General features: G+C 40.7%; 1 protein-coding gene across 2 annotated transcripts; it reads left to right on the top strand.

Annotated features, from left to right (window-relative positions):
* Nucleotides 1-87: 87 nt before the first annotated feature.
* Nucleotides 88-2,133, top strand: LOC109632096 (girdin-like). 2 transcript variants are annotated; one of them, XR_011246091.1, is made up of 3 exons: nucleotides 88-275; nucleotides 591-1,665; nucleotides 1,758-2,133. XR_011246091.1 is itself a non-coding variant. In XM_069539031.1 (2 exons), the coding sequence occupies exons 1-2, from the start codon at nucleotides 246-248 to the stop codon at nucleotides 1,311-1,313; spliced, it is 753 nt and encodes a 250-aa protein (XP_069395132.1). In that variant the 5' UTR covers nucleotides 113-245; the 3' UTR covers nucleotides 1,314-2,133. The 2 variants fall into 2 exon arrangements, 1 of the variants encoding a protein (XP_069395132.1); XM_069539031.1 differs by having other exon boundaries at nucleotides 113-275; nucleotides 591-2,133.
* The last annotated feature ends 23,383 nt before the right edge of the window (nucleotides 2,134-25,516 follow it).

Here is a 25,516-nt window from a genome sequence, read left to right as displayed (position 1 = left end):
GTGTACACTTATTGTATGACTTTGAAGTTGATCATAGGAGGATGAGTGTGTGTTGTAGAATAGACTATAGATCATAGCCAATTAGCTCACCTCTTTTGTCAGTGGAAGCACACACTTACTTGACATACTTTCCTGCAACCTTCGACCGTCGCAAGATAATACTCTACTACAACTTTTGTACACAGCTACAAAAGAACAAACTCTACAGAAACCTTATTGCTACACTGCAGCAACTATTAATCGACATGGAGAGGATCAACAGCTCAGAAAATGAGGTAAGACTTTTTTAAGCAGGATAGACTTTCAGGCAAACTTTACTTAAGTGTTACACTTGTTCAAACCACCTTAGATTGTCTTTCATTTCTTTATCTTTTACCAAAACTCCAACAAATACAACTATTATAAATAATTTTCCAGAGGGGATGAATTTTCAACAATAGTTGTCTGACATTCAGACTAAAGTAACATTTTGTGTCAGTATGTAACAGTAGTTTCCCTGACATGAGGCTGCTGTTAGCTATTGTGAATCAGAAGAAACACCTTTTAGGGAGTGTGCTTTCATTTGTTCTTTGTATGTTTGTGTTTTTCAGTTATTTGAAAAAGTGCAACCCAAAGATGCAACCCAGCAATACATTTGCAACATTAGCAAAATGCTGCAGGCACTCGGTCAAGCCCACCAGGACTTGAAGAGGGAGAACCACGAGCATGCAGCCGAAAATGCCCGTCTGAAGGGGCTGAAGACTGAAAAGCCTCAATTGAAGGCTGAAAAGAACTGTCTGGGGGCTGGAAACTACATGCTGATGGGGCTGGAGATAGAAAACAACTGGTTGAAGGATGAAAACACCCGGCTGAAGACTGAAAACGCACGTTTTGAGGGGCTGGAGGCTGAAAACGCCTTTCTAAAAGGGGTGGAGGTAGAAAACACCCAGCTGAAGGCTGAAAACGCATGTCTTAAGGAGCTGGAGGTAAAAAACACCCAGCTAACGGCTGAAAACGCCAGTCTGGAGGAGCTAAAGGCTGAAAATAACCATCTGAAAATGCTGAAGGCTGAAAACCCCCAGTTGAAGGCTGAAAACAACCGTCTAGAGGAGCTGAAGGCTAACAACTACGGGCTGATGGAGCTGGAGAAAGAAAACACCTGGTTGAAGGCTGAAAACACCCGGCTGAAGGCTGAAAACGCACATCTTGAGAAGCTGAAGGCTGAAATCGCCTGGCTAAAGGAGGTGGAGGTAGAAAACACAGAGCTGAAGGCCGAAAAGACCCGTATGGAGGAGCTGGGGTTTGAAAGATGGAGTCTTCTGCCTCACTTCTGAAATCCAAAGACAACCTGACCAGCTTAGTTCAGCTCGTGGGGTCTGCAAAAGCCAGAGTGAAGGAGCTGGAGAATGAGCTCAGAAACGGCAGCTTTAAAGTGAAAGAGGAAGAAATCATCTTCCTGAATGTAAATCTGAAGCTCAAACAGGCTAAGAACAAGAGAACTTGGAGGACAAACTGCGGCACTGCATCCTCAAAAATGAGGCCAGGTCCCAAAAAATAGACTAGATGCAAAAACAACTGAGAGACTCAGATGAGAGGTGGTCCACCAAGCACGAGGAGATGCTCGAAAAGGAAATCAAGCTTAAGGACATGATAAAACTCATGATCCAGCAGAGCATTGAGCGGGAGGTACGTTACAGAACAGCTCATTCTGATTTCTATTTCAGATTCAGACTTTGAAAAAGAACAGAGTGAAACTTATGCTGTCTCTGTCTTGTCAGGAACAGATCTTGAAGACCAATAGCTACAAATAGAGGGCCAAGAAGGAGAAAAACGAAAGGAAGAAGAGAAAGAGGGAGGAGAAGAAAAACTGGAAGAAGAGAGAGAAGGAGGAGAAGAAATACAGGAGGAAGAGAGAGGAGAGCAACGGGACGATGAGCAGGAGGTTCCACAATTTTCTCCCCAAATGCTCCAACTTCTTTTAATCTCCTCTCCCATACTTCGTCTCCCTCTAACCCGTCAATCATCCCCTCATCCCAACTCTTACACCTTAACCTCTCCCCCTCACCCTCTTCCCTCCACTCATTACCGTCCATCCACCTGTGTGTTAAAACATTTGAGGCCACTCTTTCTCAATAATTAAAACTCAAAAATGAATTATTGTATTAATAACTCAGTTATTCTGAGTGCACTTAATTTTGTGGATCATTTTAAGTACTGGTGACAGGACAGGCATGTGCACAGACATTTTTGGGGACAGGTGCTCAAGCCAATATATTCTATAAAATACAAGTGTTTACAAAAGAGGTGAAGGGAGCAGGGTTGTTCAGCTACTTCACAGGAGGATTCTCCTTGGTGCCATCTCTTGGAAGATTTGTATGACTTCATTCTGGTTTATTTGTATGTCTTGGTCAATGGCAAGCAGGAGAAGGTCAGAGAGTCTTTCTTCCCCACATAGACTCCTAATTTGTAACACAGTAAAACTGTCTTTAAATTATCTGTCTGTCTGTCTGCTGCAGCTGTCTGTATCTCTCTCCCCCTCTCTTTTCATTGAACATGACAAACGTCAGTAAACAGCTGGACAAGGCTTTGAAATCACAGATTTCATTAGTACAAAACGTGTAGGCTATGCGTTATGCATGGATGCTCTTTGTATGAAAAGGCAAGCGTTTTCAGCAGGTGTGACGCCTTAAGAGCAAAAGGGCAGGTGCTTGAGCACCACTAGGGGTCTATCTGTGCACGTGACTGACTGGTGACATGTCTCTAGAACAGCTTTCTTCCACCTGCGCAATATTGTAAAACAAATTAGAAATATCCTGTCTCAGAAGGATGCTGAAAAACTAGTCCAAGTGGTTTTTCAAGCCACAAGTACAAACTTCAAAAGTGGAGTCTATCTATGTTGAGTCACTGCCTACTGATACACATGCATTAATATCCAGCATCACAGACAGCAGCAGGGTATATGGCACAAAACCCTCATCCATTGATGGGACAATTTTTGTGGCAGGCATGTTTTTTTGCACTGGGACACATGCTGAATTGCAGGAATGACATCTTCTCCACTGAAAGGCTATGAGAGCTGGTACTGTATATTGAACATTTATGGTCTTATGAGCTAACAAATCATAAATGCATGGAGGGCCAGGCATTGAAATTTGAGTGGCAGTTAACTGATCAAATACCACAGGTTGCCTGCAAAGTTTTTGGCAAGCTAATTCTGACAACTAAACATTTCATTCCAGTGTCTGAGTAAAGGAGCAGCACAACAGCAAGCAGCCCTCCTTAGCCTCTTTTCTGGTTGACCAGAGGGAGGTTAAACGTCTGTCTTGACTGCTACAAATTCTAATGAACACCCTTCTGGACAGACTGGACATTTTCAAAGGTGATATTTGTTTCCCACTATGTGTTGGAGGATATCATTACAATATGATGCTTAGTTATATTTGTGAATAAGATGAATGATTAGCCTACACTTAAGAGTGCATTGTTCCATTTATACCATGCTCTGCTGAAAAAATGTAAGCAGTCCTTGCCTGTTGAAAGGAAAATGTCAATCTTTTGGGAAAGTTACTGTTGTAAGCAGCTAGTTAACTTGGTTTAACATAAAGAATGGAAATGGGGGATAATGGCTGCCCTGCAAAAAAAAAATCCACTAACTTATCTATTTAATTTGTATATTGTAAAAAATACAAGGGTATTTATGTGCTGGACTTTAGCTTGCTTGGGAGCATGCGACTTCTTGGAGACTCCACTGGTTGAGGTAGCCTCACAATAGACGTTTTTCAGACATCGCACCTCCTCTGGAGAAACTGCAGAGAATCAACTTAGTTTAGTGCATATGTGAAAGCAGTTAATGATGACAGGACTCCAGGAAGTTACTGTGTTTATTAGCAAATGTGTAAGGTTTATGTCTAATAATAAGCGAGCAGTTTATGTATTGATTTTTGTGGGTGGTCTATATAGAGCCAGCACCTGAAGTAACCATTTGTTTGTGTTGTGTTACAGGTCTTCCTAATACAGTGTAAATGGATCTGAATGCTGTCCTAAAATTAAGGGTCATACTAGATAATATCAATGCTGAGAGGCTTATTTTGCCCTCTCGTCCTGAGACCGTAAATGCCCTCATATTGGAGGTGAAAAATAAGTTGAACTTGGTCTATGACTTTTGACTTCAGTTCCAAGACACAGAGTTTGACAATGCCCTCTGTAATTTAGTTAACATAAAGGACCTTCTAATCAAGGCAACCATTAAGATAGTTAGATTTGTTGATTTAGATTTTAGTTCAACCAGCAGTGTTCCTGTGTGATGACAAAGATTCAACAGTGTCTTTGTCGATGGCCAGAGATATTTTTTGTTCCAACATTCTCATATGAGGTGGAGTATGGTCTAAGAGAGGGCAACTCTTCATATGTGAAGGAGGGAAAAACTCTCAGGTTGATCAGAGATCAAAAACACAACATGATAGATGTAATGCTGCTGAAGCATATCCTAGTACCAAACAGCAATGCTTCAGAGGCTCTGAAAGAAAAAGGTTCCAAAACAATGTATGAGGGTTGGAAGAACAGCTTGCGCTTCAGAATGGGCAACTACAGGACAAAACTGAGGAGGGCTGACATAAAAGATAAAAGCGCAGCAGGACCAATCCAGAAGGTGCAGCATCCAGAACCAACATCAAAAGACCCAAAAGAGGGGAAGTCAACTTCCTTCCTAATTATCCACTGGGAGAAATTAAGGAAAGATTGGAGACCATGAGGTTTCAGGTGATGGAGCAGATTAAGAAGACATCAATTGAAAGAGACATGATTGTCATCCACCAACTAATGCACCGTGCGTTTGCACTAAGGTGTGAAGAAATTGTGAATTCAGCTCCTCCAATTGCCGAACTAAAAGACAGATGACCTGCACTCTTTCCTAAAGCCCAAGTGAATAAAACAATTCAAAAAAGAGCAATTAAATTGTTTACAAGACACTACTTGATCTGGAAAAAGGGCTTGAGTTTAATATTGTGTGTCTATTTGTCTATATCCTGTCATGTTGTTTTCCATGCAGCTCTACACTGAATTCCACAAGATCACCAATCAAAATCTTCCTTCTATGCTTCCTGTGTCAGGTTTGGAGGTGCGTGGGGAGGGAACGAACGTGGTAGGAAAAAAGGGAAGGGAAAGGCAGAAACTAAATATTGTTTAACAAAAAGTGTCTTTTATTTAAAAGGTAAACGTAACAAAAGAAATCTTCAAGAAACAAAAGTCGCACTCAAAAACAGGAGTGGAACAAGGAAGGACAGGAAACAATTTACGGGGAAACGTGACGAGAGCTGACGGGACACATGAACATGACAAGAATTGAAGAATCGACGAACCAACCATCACATGGGGGGAACACAAAGACTTAAATACACACTTGAACTAATGAGTAACTGGGGACAGGTGGCACAAGACAAACAGGTGAACCTGATGAGGGCAGGAAGTCAAAGGGTGAAAACACAGGGAGCAAGGACTACAAAATAAAACAGGAAACACTGAACAAACTTATCAACGAGAACAAAATACAATAACCAAGACAGGGATGAACACGGGAGAGGCACAGGGTGAAACATAGCGAGGGACAAGGAGGGGAACACAGGAGAGGGACACAGAGAACAACACAGGAGAATCACAGGGTGGAGCACAGAGGAAGGCAGAAGGGAACATGAGAGGAACATGAGAGGAACACAGGAGGGAACATGAGAGGAAAGTAGAAAAATACATAACCGTGACAAAATACACACCACTGCTGCTAAAGCTCTACAAAAAGAGGGAGACAGTAAGGTTTGGCGAGTAGATGGAAGATGTTTTACAGGCATATAATAAACAGGTAAAATATATTTTGTGTTTTAGATCAATGTTGAATGTGAAAAGGAGACCCCCAACATCAATCCAGAGCTTTTGCTAACCAGCTGTGTGATTACTTAGATAGTAACGGTTTGCTGGAAAATTCCAGTCAGGATTTAGAATCCATCGCTGCACAGAAACAGCACTATTGAAAGTGACTAATGACCTTTTCATGGCTTCAGATGATGGACTTGTCTCTGTACTCATCCTGTTGGATCTTAGTGCAGCATTTGACACCATAGATCACAAGATCCTGTTACAGAGACTAGAACAACATATAGGGATCAGAGGAACTGCACTAGACTGGTTAAAATCATATTTATCAGATAGATTTCAATTTGTTAACAACAACAATGACCCCTCCATGCACATGCAAGTTAGTTATGGAGCTCCACAAGGTTCTGTCCTTGGACCGATACTCTTCAGCTTATACATGCTCCCCTTAGGCAACATCATGAGAAAGCACCACATACACTACCATTGTTACGCAGATGACACCCGGTTGTACATTTCTATGAAGCCTGATGAATCCAATCACTTAGTTGAACTTCAGGAATGTCTCAAGAACATCAAGGCCTGGATGACCCAAAACTTCTTACTTCTAAATTCAGACAAACCTGAGGTTGTTGTAATTGGCCCTAAACATCTTAGGGAATCACTCTCTGAACAGATAGTTACCTTGGATGGTGTCAGTTTGGCCTCCAGCTCCACTGTGAGGAACCTTGGAGTTGTGTTCGACCAGGACATGTCATTTGACCAACACATAAAACAAGTCTCTGGGACAGCTTTCTTCCAACTGCACAATATTAAGAAAATTAGAAACATCCTGTGTCAGAAGGATGCTGAGAAACTAGTCCACGCACTTGTTACCTCTAGACTAGATTACTGCAATTCCTTATTATCAGGATGTTCCAGGAAGAATGTAAAAAGCTTCCACTTGGTCCGAAATGCTGCAACACGAGTGCTGACAGGAACTACAAGGAGAGATCATATTACTCCTATTTGAGCTTCTCTACATTGGCTCCCTGTAAGAATCAGAATAGAATTCAAGATCCTGCTCCTCACATTTAAAGCCCTTAACATTCAAGCCCCTTCATATATCAAAGACCTGATTACACCATATTATCCAAATAGATCACTTCATTCACAAAACACAGGCTCTCTTGTGGTTCCAAGAGTCTGTAAGAGTAGAACAGGAGGTAGAGCATTCAGCTACCAGGCTCCTCTCCTGTGGAACCAACTCCCACTCTGGGTTCAGGAGGCAGACACCATCTCTGCATTTAAAGTTAAACTTAAAACGTTCCTTTTTGATAAAGCCTATCGTTAGTTCTGGATCAGGTGAGTCCTGAACCATCCCTTAGTTATGCTGCTATAGGTCTAGACTGCTGGGGGAACACTTCTCTCTGTCTCTCTGCCGCGCTACACAAATAAAATTGAATTGAATTGAACATCCATCTATGCCTAACCTGTGTATTTTTGTTCAACAGGACAAGAACAACATCACTGCGATCGAACAGCAGCCCTGGCTGGCCTACCATTCTACTTAAAGGAGGATTCATCTGAGGTCTTCAAGACTTGCAAGGTATTTTTGCATTATTTTGCATTTCCACAGCTTTAAGGGATAGTTCAAAGAAAAGGTTTAATTCACTCATTATCTACTTGCCACTATGCTGATGGAGGATTGGCTGAAGTGTTAAGTCTGAAACAGTATCATTTACACAATGCTTTTAGTCTAAACATTTTCTGATATCAGATGTCAATAGACGATGATATAAACATTAAACTATGGCACCTCAGTTAAATGTTCTGATGTGTGTGTTATAATAGCTATAATAGCTATTTTTGCATGGTTTCTGTGGTGTTTTCACTTTTGTTCTTTAACACCAAAATGTGATAAATATAATATATAAATATAAATACATATTTTTTTATTATCAATAAAGGCAAAACAAAAATGGGTCTTAAACCTTTCTGGTGACAGAGATCACTGATCTGACCAATGTTTGGTGTCCAAAATATTCACAAATGAAGCTGGTGACTTAAATGTATAGAAAAAGATTTTGTGCTTCATGGACCAAATTTATGTTTAGTATTGGCTAAGCTTTTTTTTTTTTTTAAACCTGACTGAAGGAAAACTTGTTGAGAGGAGAAAACTTTCAGTTTTAGAGATGTCAACCTTATATGTGAACATAGAAATATACCTTCTTCAGTTATGAGTGTTCAGCATTCAACTAAATACATGGTTTAAGTTATTTTGAGTTAATAGAGCTTAAAAGGTTTAAGGCAATCAGTTTCCTCAAATGAAGTGAGTAGACATAACAAAGTTTTAAGTTATCACAACTACAATTTAATAATTTTCTTTAGTGGAAGACAACCAAGTAAATGCAACTTAAGTGGTAACATTTATATAAAGAAAGTTCATTTAAGTTACTCTTACTTAATTCAGAAACATTCTGTCAACACATTGTAAATAAGTTTGGGTAAATACTGCCTATCAGTATAAAATACTAATTACTTTTAAGTTCAGGTAACTTATAGGGATTGGTAATGTTAACTTTATATATATTCAAGTTGCCTCATCAGTAATTATTTGAGTTACTTTTGCTTAAATCCAATAATTTTTTACTTTAAATTGTTAAAGTTAATAAACTTTAATGGTTCAAGGCAATCAGTTTCATCATTAACTAAAGCCTAGTTTATGCTTCTGTGTCATGTCGAAAAAAATCCTAACTACGCGTCGCGTTGACGCGGACCGCAAGCGCTGTGATTAGTCCGCTCAGAACATAATTCCCTCAGTGGGTGAACCAGTGTTGTAAATTCACCCGTTCCCAGCCTCGACCGGTTTAGTGGTCGTACAGACCACCTCCGTAAACGTCTTCTCTGTCGCCTGCGCTTCAACATTTGCAAGAAAAAGCAAGGATTCGGCTATAACCCCTGAAACCACACAAACACACAGCCTCATACCCCTAGCGGCATGGCGGTGAATTGCAGAGCAACGCGTTCCCTTGACACAGAACTTCGAATGCTCTCGTCGCGTCGACATGACGCAGAAGCATAAACTAGGCTTAACTTATCAGGTTTTACAGTATGAATCCTACACACTGTTTTATAAATCAGGCCCCATGTCTTTCCTTTCCACTGCAGACCTAGAAAAGGTCATCAATGCCTTTATTCAGGCATCAGTAAAAGAAACATTCAAAGACTGCAACTAATTCAGAATGCTGCTGCCAGGCTTTTAACATGTTAGAGAAGCGATCCCACCAATCCTTGCTGCTCTCCGCTGGCAACTGTGAGTTTTAGGATTGATTTTATGTTTTAATACTTGTTTTTAAAGCTTTCCATGGTCAGGCTCCAGGCTGTATGTGATTTGTTAACCCCCTCAAGCCTGAATGCTGCTCAAGATCTTCCAACAGGGTCCCACTGTCAGTTCCAACATCTCGACTGATCAACTCAACTCAACTCTGCAACACCCTGCCTTGTGAGGGAATTTATGACAGACTCTGTGTAACCAACTCCAGGTTTGTTGGAACAGTCACCTCTCTAAAGGATGTTGAAGACCACGTCATGGTCCACATTCTTGAAGGCATTACAGCTGGACATCCTCACAAAGTTTAGTTTTAAAGCATAGGTCTCAGCTTCACTTTTTTATGTTTAGCCTTCACACTACTACCAAGTTTTTTATTCCCTCAATGGAACCCTTTTGAAATACTCCTGGCCCTGTTTGTGTTGTAGTTTAGACAGAAAGAATAGATGACACAGATATCTGTTTGTTTCCTGTTTGGGTCTTAAAGGTACAGTGTGTAGAATTTTGTGACATCTAGTGGTGAAGTTGCATGTTGCAGTTAAACAACCCTCACCTCACCCTCCCCTTCCAAACATGAAAAATAAACTGTGGTAGCTTCAGTTTTCATTAAACTCAAAAGATGTTTAGTTTGTCCAGTCTGGACTGATGAAAAAACATGGAGGCCTCGATAGAGAGGACCCCCTCGATGTAAATTTAAAGTATTTAAATATAAAGGACCTTTTCTGGGGAAAAGAAAACTATGATTCATACAATTTAGATGAAACGAACTAGTGAAACATCATGAGGATTATTCTACATTAACTTTCTGCCAATAGTTCCCTTTCACCTAAATCTTACACACTGGACCTTTAATCATCACAACTTGACTACCAGAGTTTTACAAGCATTTCTAACCCAACTTTAAATAACATTTCCACCTTAGGGATTTCTTTTCTTAAACAAATAACAGTTTTTACTTTTCATCATTGCTGCTCCTTATTTGTGGTATTTTCTGCAACGAAGCAACCAGTTGAAGAATAAACAATCTGCTTCCTGTTTACACTGCAGAGGCTGGGACCCATATCATTGATTACTGGATATTTTATTCTAAATTAAAACTGATCATCCTCATCTGGATGGAAATGTTTGTTTAAAATTGAAAACTTATCAGTGTGGTTGCATCGTCTTCGAATTTGTACCCAGGGGAGAGCAGGACAAGACTGTGGAGTTGAGGACAATAATCACAATGCTGTGTTATGCACCAAGCATTTTTTTTGACTTAATAAATAGGGAGAGGGGGGAGAGCATTTCTTTCTTAGCCTCTCCTTCCCTCTTCATCATCTGTCTCAAGCTCTGGTCCCCTCTTTCTCTCTCTACATCTAACTGCCCAAGCTCCAGCTCAAATCTCTCCTGTGTCCTGCGTTTCCCTTACAATCTCCACAACCCGTTGTATTTGTGAGGTGGACATTGTGGATGTTATGGCTGTGTCCCAATGTCAGGTTCACCACAGAAGGGAGTGCGACCACCACCACATCCTTGGGGAGATGACTTAATGAGGACAGGCTCTCAATACACTCACCCATGAATCCGTACCACCTCTCATCTCCCTCTGTGCTCAGCCCAGGTCTGGAAAACTTCCTGTGGGGGAAGGAAGGCAGGGCAAATTTTTAAAAATTGCTTTCCCCTACATATTATAGATACATATTTAACACTTTTACACTTGAGTCTGATATTAAAGAAGAAGAAATTAGATGCATGTAGTACAAACTCACACAGTAAAAGAAAAATGAAAGAAGCATTGGACATGAAAAAATCACTGATGTAAATTGCTAAAACAATCTTGATTTCCTTCAACACTTTTTATTCTTTATTTTACAAAACCGGTGAGTTTTTTGTCAGTCAGCTGTCATGCTGAAGAGACAATTGGTTGTGCTTATACCACTGACTGCAGTAATTGTCCCCCATCCTGATGAAAACACCTACAATTCACACATATGTGCATGTCACACAATCTATAACTCACACACTCAGGCTGGACAGTTGTGTGAGTAGGCATGGAAGGTCATTTGACTGGGATCGGTGGGAAAGTCTGAGGGCATCTGTTGGCTGTATGAAGAATGTCACCCATTGGAAATGAACATTACTTGTTGTTCCTCAGGAAAGCTGCGACCTGGTCGTCATCGTCACAAGTCCCACTGCAGACTACCCTGGGAGCACAGGCGAGGCAGGGGGCGGGTGACAGTATAGCATTTACTTGACCTTGAGGTTACTATGGTGACATTCCAACCCAGGTTAGCACACAGGCTCTTCAGTGTGGGAAGGAAGTGCGGCTGGAGGAGGGGACAGGTGTCTTTATCACCAGCACACAGCTGTATCAATAAATCAAGAGGTAATAAAGCCGATAGCAACAACAAGTGAGGTGGAGGGACAGTTTTTAGAGCGACATCACAGGATGATGTTTCTAAGGCTGCAGGATAGCAACATCATGGCACATTATGCAAAACCACAATATCAGCACTTCATCACAGCCATGGAGAGGATGCAACATGATCGGCTGTGGACAGGGGGCTTAGATTGAGCCATGAGGGAGCCAAATTTTATATAAGTATTTTTGTCATCTCTACCTGAGCCAAGTATTTAGGAAATATCCAGGATTATCAGGATGCTGTTGCTGCTACTGTTTTTATTGTTGCTGTTGTTGTGCATTAGATTCTGTCTTTAGTGCTCCGACTGTTGTGAAAGCATAGACTTTGCTAAGAAGTTGTAAAAGCCTTTTCTGCCGATGCATGTTTCCAATCATCATCAATCATCATCCTTTACCATACCACACAAGTGTTGGATTCATCTTTATATCTTTTTTCAGACGTTGAAATGAAATAGTCACGAGTAACCACAGAGGAAACGTGTTGCAGAACTGATCTGGGAGCTGTAACGTGGAGGAGCTGGAGTTTTGTCGATGTTTGCTCCGCTCCTGGCCAGGAGGAATCCTATTTTAACTGTGGGAAGAACATGTGCATCTGTTATGTTGCTCATCCTACACTCACTTTATGTAATCAGAGAAGATAGTGTAAGTAATTGTAATTGTCTGTTATATGATTTCTTCATCTTTATAAATCCAAGACAACAGTTCCAGATTTAATGTGAGAAACATCCAACAGCTAATGTAGTTTTATAACAACACTCAAGATTCTGTATCAGATTTTCACACTGTTACTGCTATTATGGCCCAAGCCTAAAATAATCGATGTGAGCATTGCATGACTATAATGATAGAAAATACACTGACTCACACTATAGTCCAAGTTCCTTTGAGCACATTCAGTACCCTGAGTTACCAAGTTACACACCAGGCCTTCTTTGCACAATCTTTCATGACTCAGTGGACACTCACTTTTTAGTTTACCCCTATAGCTTAAGGGACAGTTTATGGTCTGTGTTTACACGCTGAACATTCACACTGGAGGGAAAAGCGGACCATCATACAGAGAGGAAATAGTGATGCATAGTTTCACAAAGCCACTCCAAGGACAGATTCATAGTGTTGAAGTGGGTTGCACACGGAAAGTGTCACAAATAGTTGTGTAACAAATGACAAGAGAGAGCTGGAGAGTGGTGCATTCTTTGGCTCCGCTCTCACCTCCACACAGCTGGCCAATAACTGCAAGAAGTGGGTGTTGAATGTCACATAGTTAGTTTTGGAAGGTTGCAGAAAAAGTCAGACGCAGGTATATCCCTAATCTGACATTGAAAAAATGTCTAGCGGGTGGGTTTGAAAAGAAGTCCGACACTTCATAAAGGCACGTTAACAGATTCATACTTTGTCTCAGTCCAGTATACCTCAACAATAAAGGAGGCAGGATAAAACACGATAATTCAAAAGATTTTGTCCACCTCTGCTAATGTATGATTTGTAACATGGCTGTGCTAACATTATGTGGGATGCTTTAGGATGAACTACAGTAGACAGTGGTGAGCATCACTGTGCCAAGGAGCATGTTGGTGTTTTGGCCTAAATAGTTTTCCGGCAGCACTTTCTTGAATGCAAACAAACACTTTACCCCTGAACTCTTATCGATCTGTAATTTCATTCCCCAAAGTGTAAAAATGTCCAGTGATCACAAATCCTCACTTGTCACCAATCGTATACCCTAGTACACAGTGAGCATAAATTAATTTCAGTCAGACAGCTCATGTTTGAAATCACTCCCAAAGATATGATTAGAGAAATATAATGGGGAGTGATGAGCAAAAAATAACCCCCTGTTGCAGCCTACAGGTGGATTCTGGGGTGGTGGAGGGGCTGAATCTCCTGGCAGCAATACTCAGGCAGCAGCAGTGTGGGGCAAGCAAAGAGAGCGATGGGACATTTTTGCACCCTAAATAGACTGCCTAATTGGGAGGGTGTGTATTATAGAAGATTGTGGAGAATGAAGCATATCAGATGAATGCAGCAGCGAAGCTCGAGTTGGCTGCCTGAACTAGCTTGCAAGCTTCGCTCCATTAAATGACTGAAATGTGTTGCCTCGGTTATTTTCCATAACATCATCATGTACGTTTATTTGCAGCTAAATACAAATTCTAGATCAAAGCCTAGATTTTAAAAGCTCTAATTTTGACCCAGGGTCAAACAGTGATCCAGAAACCTACCTAGTTTCTAATGTACCTGCTGTAGAGCCTTTATATTCACCTGGTATAGTTTTGATATCCAGAGCACCAGATATGGCCTTCAAAGGGATGCCCACATAAGAGCCGGGCATGCCGTCAGAGCCTTTGAAACCCAACACTGTTATGTGATGTTGCTGGGTCGACTGTCCGTCATCCTGACACACTCATAAACAAGTGCTCCCACACAGGGAGACGCATGTGATGAGGAGAAACTTTCTAACTCATTTGTCGTGTACTGTGTTAACAAATTGAACAGATTTAGATATGTTTGAGGAGTATGTGATTAATATATCGGATGTGTGCTAACTTTGTTGCCACCTGCTGTTGAATAATCAAGCATCTGGTTTGAATCCCTGGAAACTTTGGCTTCAGGCATTTTGGTTGAGATGAGTGAAGATCATTTAATATAATTTATCTATATGCGGTTTGAAAAATGTAATATTTATACACGTTATATTTATTTTCTGCAAATAAATCAGCCTTACATCCTCAACATTGGACCTTTAAGGAGTAAGTGTGAGGGAAAGGGGGACAAACTATCGGACTTTCAAAGTCTTCTACACACAAATGGAAGAACTTTAGCTTTTGTCTCTGTACCCTTCAACAAGTACTGAGGATGAAACAATGACATATTTAATTTGTCCCGACCTTTTGCTGTGATCATTTCCTTATTTCACCACAGTGGCGTGATATAAGTTTCAGAGAAAGATGATGGTAATCATTACAACAGGAGTACAGCATTCATGTTCCAAATATTAATAATGATGATGATGATTTTGTAATAATAATAATTTCTGACAATGCTTGAAGACACTTTACATGGGTTAAAAAAGCAGCGCAAATAATTCTAAACATAAAATACACATTGTAATCCCACATTCATAGCAGTTCTAATGAGTTGGGTTTAAAATAATGTTTTGACGGTGGACAGGTCAGTGCAGTCTCTGATTGGTTTGGGGAGAGAGCTGCAGAGGGAGGGGCAGCTGTGGAAAAGGCTCTGTCACCCTCAGGTCCTGTGTGATATCCTGAGTGGGGGTGACAGGAGGTTGTCCTCAGAGGAGCGGAAGCTACGGCAGGGAGTGTGGTGGTGGAGCATGTCAGTAATCTACCAGTAATGTACCAGGAATCTGTATGTATTTCACTGGCTATTACAATGCCTCGCTGGATAATGTTGCATTTGCAGTTGCACTTGCATTTAACATTTACATTATATTATAATAGTTACTAGGATGAGATTGTTAGAATTATGAAAATAAGATGCCTCCATAAGTGAGGCATTTCGGGATTTTCCCAAGTAGACTGGTGGTTCACAGTACAATTTCCAGTGTGTACCAATGACACCACGACAGTGTGACAGTTAAAGTTAAACCAGGGAAAAAGAATCCAGGAAAATGGAAATAAAAGCACAAATGAGGGATTTAGCAACTCAGGTCAAAAGAAAATCTATAACAATACCCACTGCAGAAATGAAGCTTCCCATAAACTGAGGAGAAGTTGAACTAGAAGTGTACAGTGTTGACAACAGGCTCAATAAAAGTAAAATATGAATCATGAAATAAACATAATAAACAACCTCCTTGCAAAGGAAAGTAGCAACCCATTAGCAGAGTTGGGGAAAGCTGCTGATTGGTCCACTGGCACTGCCTGCATCCCCTCTCCCACTGTTTGTGCCCCTGACCCCAGTGAGCAAGTGAAAACGTGGAGGAGCACAGGGGAGGAGAGAGCAGCACAAATCACACCGACAAGAAACACCCGGCACTGAGCCACATGTGCGTCACTTCTCATCTCCCCTCTCATCTTGTAGGTCTTTTCATCTTTGAAAGCAAACACGGCAATTGGCTCAGATGTAGTCACGCCCCACTTCAGCAGCTCTTAACTCTGACTTTTTTCTTCATGTTCTCTTCATCGTGTTAAATCTCTGTACCTGCACTGCTTTCTCCACTGCGTAGTACTGCACAGAACTATAGCTATTACGTCAAAGGAAACAGTTTATATCATTAGTTTTATCCAGAAGTCTTATGAGCAGAAGCAAACCAAGTATAGCTACTATTTACGACTGTGTATCGCAGGTTTGATCTTATTCCTAACAGAGAGCACCACTGTTTTCCATAAACAAATTAGAAACATTACCAGGAACACACACACACATACACATACACAGACTGAAGTTTTGTACTCAACATGGACTGTCCTGCTTTTAATGGTTTAATAGTTTGAATTTATATAAAGAGCTTTTCTAGTCTTGATGACCACTCAAAGCTCTTTGCAGTACAGTTTTGCCATTCACCCATTCACAATCACATTCAAACAGTTCATTTATTAGCAGCATTTTTTGTTTTTATGAGGGGAAATTCAGGGTTCAGCATGCAGATAGGAAGACAGGGGATCGACCTTCTGGTTGGAGGACGACTGCTCTACCCCTCAGCCACAGGCGCCCCGCAGCTTTTCCAACTCACTACTGTACTAAATGTGGATTCCTCCACAAATTAATCCAGAAATAACAACATATCCTCCTACAGGAGTGAACCATTGTTTTGAAGGTTCAACATTTTGTGATATATAAAAACACTTTCTTCGATATAAAGATCAATAACCAAACTCATGTCTGTGCAGTGTGTATGAAGGTGGAGCTATAGAAAGCTATTAAAACATAGATTTGGCACATACACTGCAAACTGTGGGTGCTTGGGCTCTTCAAGGATAATCGGGATCAAATGAATGCAAATTAGTCAGAGAAAACTGTTTTTGTGTTTTCTGTTTGAGGTTTTTTGTTTGACCTTGTTGATTTGTCTGTAGGTAAATTGTTTGTAATTACACCGAGCTTTTCTAGTCTTGAGGAAGACTCAAAGCACTTCATAGTGCATTTATGTGCAGCAACTTCTCCATCATACATCACCCACTTGTGCCGGCATGGCTGTTATCCGCAATTTGGGATTCAGTATCTTGCCCAAGGACACTTCAGCACACAGAGTGAGGGAGACCGGGATTGAACAATTGCCCTTCTGGTCAGTGGACTACATGCTCTTCCAGTGTAGAGTTCTGGTGTTTTTATATGATACAATAAACCCTCAAACTGGAGGGTGGGACTCTCCATATCATTCCACCAAACGGTGGATAACTCTTGTTTGGGGATAGCATTACGAGAGGTATCAGAAGAGCTGACTATAAGAATTTGCAGCTAAGTTGGCTATGGAGCTGGTGACCAGGACCTAAATGTATCTTAGCAACACATAACTGATGTTCTTAATCCAGTTTTCTATTGTTTTCTGTTACATCTCTAATGTTGTAGAGAGCGATACATAAATTAAAGTACTATTCTCATACATTGACCCTGTACAATTATCTCTTCTTCTTTGTCTTCAGAGCTTGTTTCCGGTTCCAACGTATCTGCCAAAGTCAGGGTCGAGATAAAGATGGTGCTGATTTGCATATTTGTAGTTCAGTAAATATTGCACATAGACAAAAAGTTTTGAGCCATTTTTAATAAAAATAACAGATTTCTTTTTGTTTTTTGGAGGAACAATGGTGCATTTATATGGGTTTGATCAATACCAGGAGAGGAACTAAGAAATAACTCCAACATTTAACTGCTCCTAAAACCACAAAGTGTAATTTTTACATTTGGTAAAGGTTGGCCCTGGCCAGAGCCAGACAAGCTGTTTTTTCAGTTGTCTTTGTGCTCAGCTTAGCGAACCTTCTCATGGCTGTAGGTAATGATTTTGCATTCAGACATGAAAGAGCTATGAAAGTAATACAAGTCTTTCCCAAAACCTATTCCTTTGAAGATTTACACTGGGCCAGACAGGATAGGGATGTCCGGATGTACTGAGAGACGGACTAACACACTTTGAACAATGCCAGCCTTATTTTTTACATTTGTCAAAACTCCCAATCAATCCTTGCCATACAGATGTCCATGCTGTATAAATACTGCACATGCAATGGGGTGGTCTCAGGCTTTTTAGACCCCACTGTATATACATCATCATCATACAGACATCACTATACATCATCCATCTAAACCATGTAAAGCCATCGTTCAGTACACACCAGTAAAAAATAGAAAAATGATGACAAAAATTGGACAGTCAGTGAAAGAGAGAATTGCACGTTAATTGTCTTTTTCATGTGCATGCTCCATACAGGTCCGCACCATACACATCACACAGCAGTAGCTTAATTGGGTAACACAGGGTAAGTGCTTTCACAGGCTGCCTCCCTGTTCACTGCTGCTGGGAACATGGAGCTTTGGCTTCTTGACAAACATCTGTATTTGCAAGAAGGCAAATCTGTATGTCGCTGCAGTAAATTATTTCTCTCTCTCTTTTTTTTTTTTTTCTTCCACAGACGCACATTTACCTTGGTCAGTGCGCTTTGCCAACCCACAGTGCTGCACGTTATGATTTATGAGCCTGACTTCTTTTCCAGACGAACGCCTGACTGCTGAAGGATATTACCTGCTGCAGCTCTGGCCACAACTCAGACTGTTGGAGAAGGTACAAAATGTGTGTGTTCACATGTGTGTGTTTTTGCCCCTCACGTATCGAGGAGCGGCAGGTTGGTAGATAACTCAGAGCACCTTCTCCCCGTGAGCTGAAATCTTGTGGATGGCGGGAGGTGTCTGATGTACTGCCTTTTCACAAGAAGCAGATGTTTGAGCTGAAAAGTTATTTCAGTACTTGAGGATTAAAGACGGGTAAATCATGTGGCCAGCAAAATGTGTTCTATTTTGAAATATCACAGCTGCTTTATACTTGCATGACTCACTCTACCTTTTTAATCAGCCGCAGTAATAAATTTAATGAATAACAACTGCAGCCACAGCTTGAACACAGCCCTCTGAGGCACTTCATGAAAGTCAGAATGTGCTTTTGAGTGGATTTTCATTTTACTGTATATTACAATGTATATTTGTAAATCCACATACAGCACGAGGGAAATTTGTCACATTCTTTATGCTTTATGTCAACTGTGAATATAATACTATGTTTGACACAGGGAAATATAGTTGTACCGGCAGGAAAGAAGCTCTAAAATCTAATCTGGCCATGCCAACTCATCAGTGAACCTATCATCACTAATTACTCCGTGTCATGGAAAACACGGTCTTTAGGAAACGTTGTGTCGACACCTCGGGCTCTGCCTGAAAGCCAGAAATTAGGCTCTTAGTCAAAAATCTGTGACACTTAAAGAGTGTTGTTTGCAGACGGGGAGCACACATCATGAATCCATTTGACATGCCAGGCAGGCAGTCTGCTTTCCAAAGCAGCTCTGAAGTCTGCTCCAGTACTGCATTAGCACCCTGCAGGAAGTCGTCGGTGTGAACAGAGCATTTTCTTTGTTTTGGGATCTGTGGTATGGAAACACAAATGTCCCCTTGCTCCCAATTGAGACTCACAATGGAGCGGAGGGAGCAGGGTGGAAACTCCACAGCATCCTCATGTGAGCTGGATTCCAATTCATGTGACTGAAGAGGATTATCAGAGTGTTAGTTTGCTATAAACATCGTAGAGAAAATAGTAGCTGTATAGCTCTCGCACCATGAGTCAAGGGAAGGTCAACTGCTCAAATGTGGAACCTCAAAACAAACAGGATTATTCAAGGTCACAGCGAGACTTCTTGAAAACAGTCACATGATGTGATGTTAGCCGTTTAGAATGAGCCTCATAATTCAGATTTTTTGAATATAAGTTTCAATAAAACAGAGGCACGTTGAATAATCATACATCTTAAAATGAATGAATACACCAAATGGACTCAAACAAAAGAAAAAAAACAACAATGACCATCCAGGTGAAAACAAACATGCCTTGTGCAGGTGAATGTATAGTATTGTGGAGCTGAATTCATCCTAACTAATAACTTACTAAGTGACCAGGAATCAATGTGCCTCAAGAAAAAACCATTCCCACTAAAAGATTTGTTTTGTGTAGAGTTTTGCGTGATTTAGGAGAACTATACCATATTCACCATTTTCTCTTTTTTTTTTTTTTTTGTACAAACAAAATGAATGAGATGTTAAAACCTTTCATAGGAATCCCGTGAAATTTGTTTTCTGTTGTTTAAGATTTTCACACTTGAATTGTATATTTAATTGGTTTGGAGGCAATATCATTAAATATATAAACATACACCACTTAATTGTGTTGACATTATTTGAATTATAATATGGTAAATGGTTTGTATTTATATAGAGCTTTTCTAGATGACCACTTAAAGTGCTTTACAGTACAGTTTTTTGCCAATCACCCATTCATCCCTTTTTATATGAGGGGGAATTTGGGCTTCAGTATCTTGCTGTCAGGTTTTGTGGAGGGTGCGTGAGGAGGGAACGAACATGGTAGGAAAAAAGGGAAGGGAAGGACCAAAACGCAGAAACTAAATATGGTTTAACAAAAAGTGTATTTTATTTAACAGGGGGTAAACGTAACAAAAGAAATCTTCAAGAAACAAAAGTCACACTCTAAAACAGGAGTGGAACACAGGAAGGACAGGAAACAAACTTACGAGCCGGGAAACGCGAAGAGAGCTGACGGGACACATGAACAGGACCTGACCAGAAACGAAGATGACGAACCAACAACCACATGGGGGAACACCAAGACTTAAATACACACTGGAACTAATGAGTAACTGGGGACAGGTGGCACAAGACAAACAGGTGAACCTGATGAGGGCAGGAAGTCAACGGGTGAAAACACACAGGGAGCAAGGACTACAAAATAAAACAGGAAACACTGAACAAACTTATCAACGAGAACACAAATACAATAACCAAGACAGGGATGAACACGGGAGAGGCACAGGGTGAAACATAGCGAGGGACAAGGAGGGGAACACAGGAGAGGGACACAGAGAACAACACAGGAAACATAGCGAGGGACAAGGAGGGGAACACAGGAGAGGGACACGAGAGGAACACAGAAAATACACAACCGTGACAAAATACACCAAAACGTGACCAAACAAAACCACAACCGTGACACTTGCCCAGACTGGGATCGAACTGCCGACCTCCTGGTTAGAGGAAAACTTCCACAGCCACCCCTAAAAGTTTAGCAAATAATAATTACAATAAAGTAGCAAAGCAAAGACAAAGTCACAGTTTTATGAGGTTAAAATTAAATGACATTTCTCACATTTTCTGGAAGCATTTCTTTTTCACAGATTTTTTTCATCAACTGATTATTAATATAATATAATTCTGAATGTATTCATGTAGCTTCACAATTTTATCAGAAATTGACACTAAAATACAAAACAGATGAATAAAAAATGAATTAATGACATATCGAAGGTTAATTTGTCTTTATATAATATAATATAAAAGTTCATGGCTGCGTCATGGCTGACATACTTAATTTGGACGCCTGAGACATTTTTAAAAGGCCTTCAGGTCAGACCATTTCTATTTAAATTCAGTAGCATTGCGAAGCAAAGCTGAAACTGTATCAACACCTTTTTTTATGCTTTGTTACAGCCACACAGGAAACATCATGTCATTTATGGGAAACCTGCACATGTGTATTCAAAGTAAAAACGTTTTTAAACCTTATTTCGGAACAAACATTTGAAGCAGTTTGTATCTGATTTGTCTGCTGATTCTATACATGCAGTTTTTATATTCCAGTGAACCATTGAAAGTGCACTTGTGGTTGTCTTCCCAGTCATTTAGACAGGAGCCTGGTCTCGTTAGCCTGAAATAACCGCTGAGTGGCGAGACTTGCCTGTGAGGACGTTGATGCATCTGACAGAGGAAAAGTGGACAGGATGATAGCTTGGCTGCTGCGTGAAAAGGGTGAGCCCTTTGTCCTCTGTGGTCAGTGATGATGGTGCCCTCTACTGCTATTTCCAGACGCTGTGGGATTTGGCAGTGATCAGCTGTCACAACCATCAAAGGCTGTCTTTGCATTTCGAGCTTTAAGCTAAATGAGGAAAGAATCACACAGAGGTTAATGGACTGTGGACCGCTATTTTTTCTAAACTAGCTATTTTTGTGGTTTGAACTGAAAAAGCAAAATCTTTTAGTGGTTTATATAATAAACTGTTTAGACAGAGATGGACACATATAACCCATCACAGGCTTCTGATTCATAAACTGTTGTGCTTTTCCTCACTCCCAACGCCAGCTGTCTCTCCACCCATCTCTGTTGCCCTTTTGCACCCATGAAAGCAGTGGTGCATCACGTAAACAAAGGCTTTCCTCTCTGCTGAAGTGTAGCTGGGCTGAGCGAGGGGAGTGGACCGCACCAGTTTCCTGAGTTCTGGCTGCAGGTGGTGGACAGAGCAGGACAGTCTGGTCTCCACAGAGTCTCGCAGCGAGAGTCCGGTTACATTCATGAGATGGCCGACATATCATGATACCCATTCATCTGGGTGTCACTGCATTCCACTTTCATGTTGCAGGAGCATAAATAACAGCTGCTGTCAAAACAGCGGCCAATGCAGCAGCACTTCAAATTCACAGGTGAAAAGAGGATGGAAGTGATAGTGTTTCTTCTTTGAATTGAATCATGTTGTGTTCTTGCACAGATTTAGAAGATGGTAACTGCACGTGATTTTTTTTCTCAAGGTTTAGTGTGTGAGATCTAGTGGTGAAGTTGCATGTTGCAGCTGAACACCCCTCACCTCACCCTCCCCTTACAAACATGAAAGAGAACCATGGCAGCCTTCAGTCGTCATAAAAACTCAAAAGGTGTTTAGTTTGTCCAGTCTGGGCTACTGTAAAAAACATGGTGGCGTCTGTAGAGATAATAGAAATAGAAATATATGTTATTTAAAGATAAGGTGCCCATACTAAAAACAACAATAATTTGTACAGTTAGATGAAACACACTTTTAAGAACTTCTTCTAAGTTGTGATATAGTTCGGTCCTAATAGGAATTGCCACAATAGTATAATTTTCCTCCGTCTTTGACATTATGTACATGATGCTCCGACCCTTCTGGGCAAAAATCCCCACTAACTCTTGCTTACATCTGGCTTTTGTCTGCAGTGGGAATGGATACAATCAGCACTCACTCAGATGACTCTGCAGTAGACACACATTTTTTATCGGCTCCTGCTCCAATCGGCTGTGATGGAAACATGAAACCTGGGTGACCGTGCTGATTACAGATTCTTCTCCTTCTCTCCTTCTTCTCCTTCTTCTTCTCCTTGCTCTTCTTCCCTCACAGGCAGCCTTGACCTGCTTCTTAAACTCAGCCATTCTTACTGGATCGCCATCTGCACCTTTTAGCACTCTCCTCAAAGGCCCTGAATGGTGACTTGTATTTAAAGATTCTGTATATAATACTTCATATCTCAGTCCTGAGTGAATCTCATATGGCTAATATGAAATGATGATGATGATGCATGTGAGAAATGGACATTTTGCAAAGAGACATATTCAGTCATGCAAGTTTAATGTGGAGAATCACATAGAATTCTGAACAGCATAGGAACTCCAGCATAGAAAATGTAGACTAGGCCAATAGCAATGTAAACCATACATTATTAAATGTATATACACTGGTTATTGCAGACCATAAATTGTAAAAGAAAAACATCTTTTCAGCAGTTACCTTTTCACTGGCTCTATATAAATACAGTTACTCTGATCCTGTCACTTTCACAGCCCCAAACAGACTTTCAAAAATGAGTTAGCTTTTTTTGCTTCAGCCTGTGCCTCTAGTATGTTGTTGTCTTCTGCAGTTTGTCATGCAAATCGTACTGCTGACAGTGTAATTGACTGTGTACTACAATGGAATTCAATACTTACTTTCATATTTGCAGACTAACCTGTACTTATGCACACATGCCCACATTTGTGACTGCACATTTTACAATGGGTTGTGATGTGTGCTTGCAAACGCCCCGTCTTTTCACAGGAACAGGAAATAGTGCCGGTGGTATGGGTATGTAATGTGTTGCCAAGTTTAAATGCCAGCACTAAAAATACCCAGCAGGAATGCAGGACTTGGCAGCAGCGACAGATTGGTGGCCCCTGCTCTGTCGCCACTCTCAGAGCCTTTTTTGACATAAGAGGGTCGTCAGACTGAAACCTGACACCAGCTCCTCGGTTCAGCTCCGCTTTAATCTTCTATTTTGTTCTTGGAGACTTTTCAGGGGATACTTGAAGAGTCCTAAAGCAGATGAAAGGGGGATTTAGGCACAGTCCTTACATAGGGTCTCTGAGATGAGACCTCTGAGAGCTTTTCTTTTTTCTTCTTCGTAGTAGGACTTTCTCAGCAATCCACACCTGCACATCTCAGCAGATCAAACTGCCTTTCCTGCTCCACCTCTGTGATAGCTGCTGTCAATTTAGAGTGATGCCAACACTTTCTTTACAAGGAGAAGGGCATCAGCAATTCACACAGATGACCTTGATGATTTCACACAAGCAAACACTGTGAGGAAGAGCTGTGATCTTTACTCTTTCCCATGCAAGTCAGACAGACAGACAGATAGATAGATAGATAGATAGATAGATAGATAGATAGATAGATAGATAGATAGATAGATAGATAGATAGATAGATAGATGAAGACAGAGAGACAGAGAGAGAGAAACATTTACTCTTTGTGGCACAAAGTGTGGTGGTGAAGATCTTCTGTTTAACACAGGGTTGTAACAATATACATAACATATATAACTGTATTTAGACCAGAGGCTGTGAACTAGAGTTCAATATGACTTCTGAAATTTGTGAAATAATCTTTAAGATATACTGTGTTGCCTAGATATGAGTGATAGCTTTGTGTTTTTCCTGTGTAAGTTGAGTGGCGCCGTAACTCGTGAGCTCTTGTGTTTCTTTGTCCTCTCAGCACCAGCACGGGACCCTTCTATTTTATTCATATATGATAAGATAGAGACGTTTCAGCCAGGCTTGTTAAGGCTGGTATTAACAAGTGGAAAAAGATGCCTCTCACTGTAATAACTGCATCCTGTCTGATCAGAGACCACATGGTGTTTCACATTGATAAGGTGTAAGATTTGCAGACACTGCAATAAAATGGCTAGTTGAGAAAGTTGACGTTAACACCTATGAGTCCAAATGTTTAGTCTAAACTAATTAATTCCACATTGGTCAGTCAGACTGTATTTGATGAGTAATTGTTGAGTTGGCACTGGTTACTGGTTGTTTTCTTCTTTTCCTTCATCACTGGCCAAATAGAGTAGCTGAGGTCAGCAAGGGTTTATTTTACCACTCCTCTGATCTGTGGCCATGACCCATATTGTGAGCTGAGTTTATCCAAGGCCCTGTTAAAGTTTCAGTGTGTGAGAGTCAGATGAAAGGGATCTATTGGCAGAAATTGAATATAAAATAATCCTAGTGGTGTTTTCACAAGTGTGTTTCATCTAAATTGTATGAATTGTTGCTTCTTTTAGCCTAGAATGAGCCCTTTATATTTAACATTTAATCAGACAAACTAAACACCTTTTGAGTTTTTATGAGAACTGAAGCTACCACAGGTTCTTTTTTTGTTTGAAAAGGGAAGGTGAGGTGAGGGGTATTAGGCTGCAACATGCAACTCCACCACTAGATGTCACTAAATTCTACACACTGAACCTTTATGAGCTGGTACTAATATCCAGCCAGAGTTATCTGATCACGCCAAAGGACAAATTTGAGATGCGTCACTCCACATTCAGAGGTGGTCTGTGACACATGTGTCTACATTCTTGTGTGGATGCAAATCGGTCCTGGGCCACATATGAAGGACCACCTACTCAGCCGA

This window comes from Paralichthys olivaceus, chromosome 14 (assembly GCF_024713975.1).
Source record: "Paralichthys olivaceus isolate ysfri-2021 chromosome 14, ASM2471397v2, whole genome shotgun sequence".
NCBI lineage: Eukaryota > Metazoa > Chordata > Actinopteri > Pleuronectiformes > Paralichthyidae > Paralichthys > Paralichthys olivaceus.
Note: the sequence above shows the minus strand (reverse complement) of the source record. Positions and strands in the feature narration are given on the sequence as shown.

Bases quoted from the DNA above. Each gene is read 5' to 3' on its own strand.
- LOC109632096 (XM_069539031.1), top strand. From the start codon at position 246: ATGGAGAGGATCAACAGCTCAGAAAATGAG. The intron at 276-590 runs GTAAGACTTTTT...TGTGTTTTTCAG, and splicing joins TCAACAGCTCAGAAAATGAG to TTATTTGAAAAAGTGCAACC.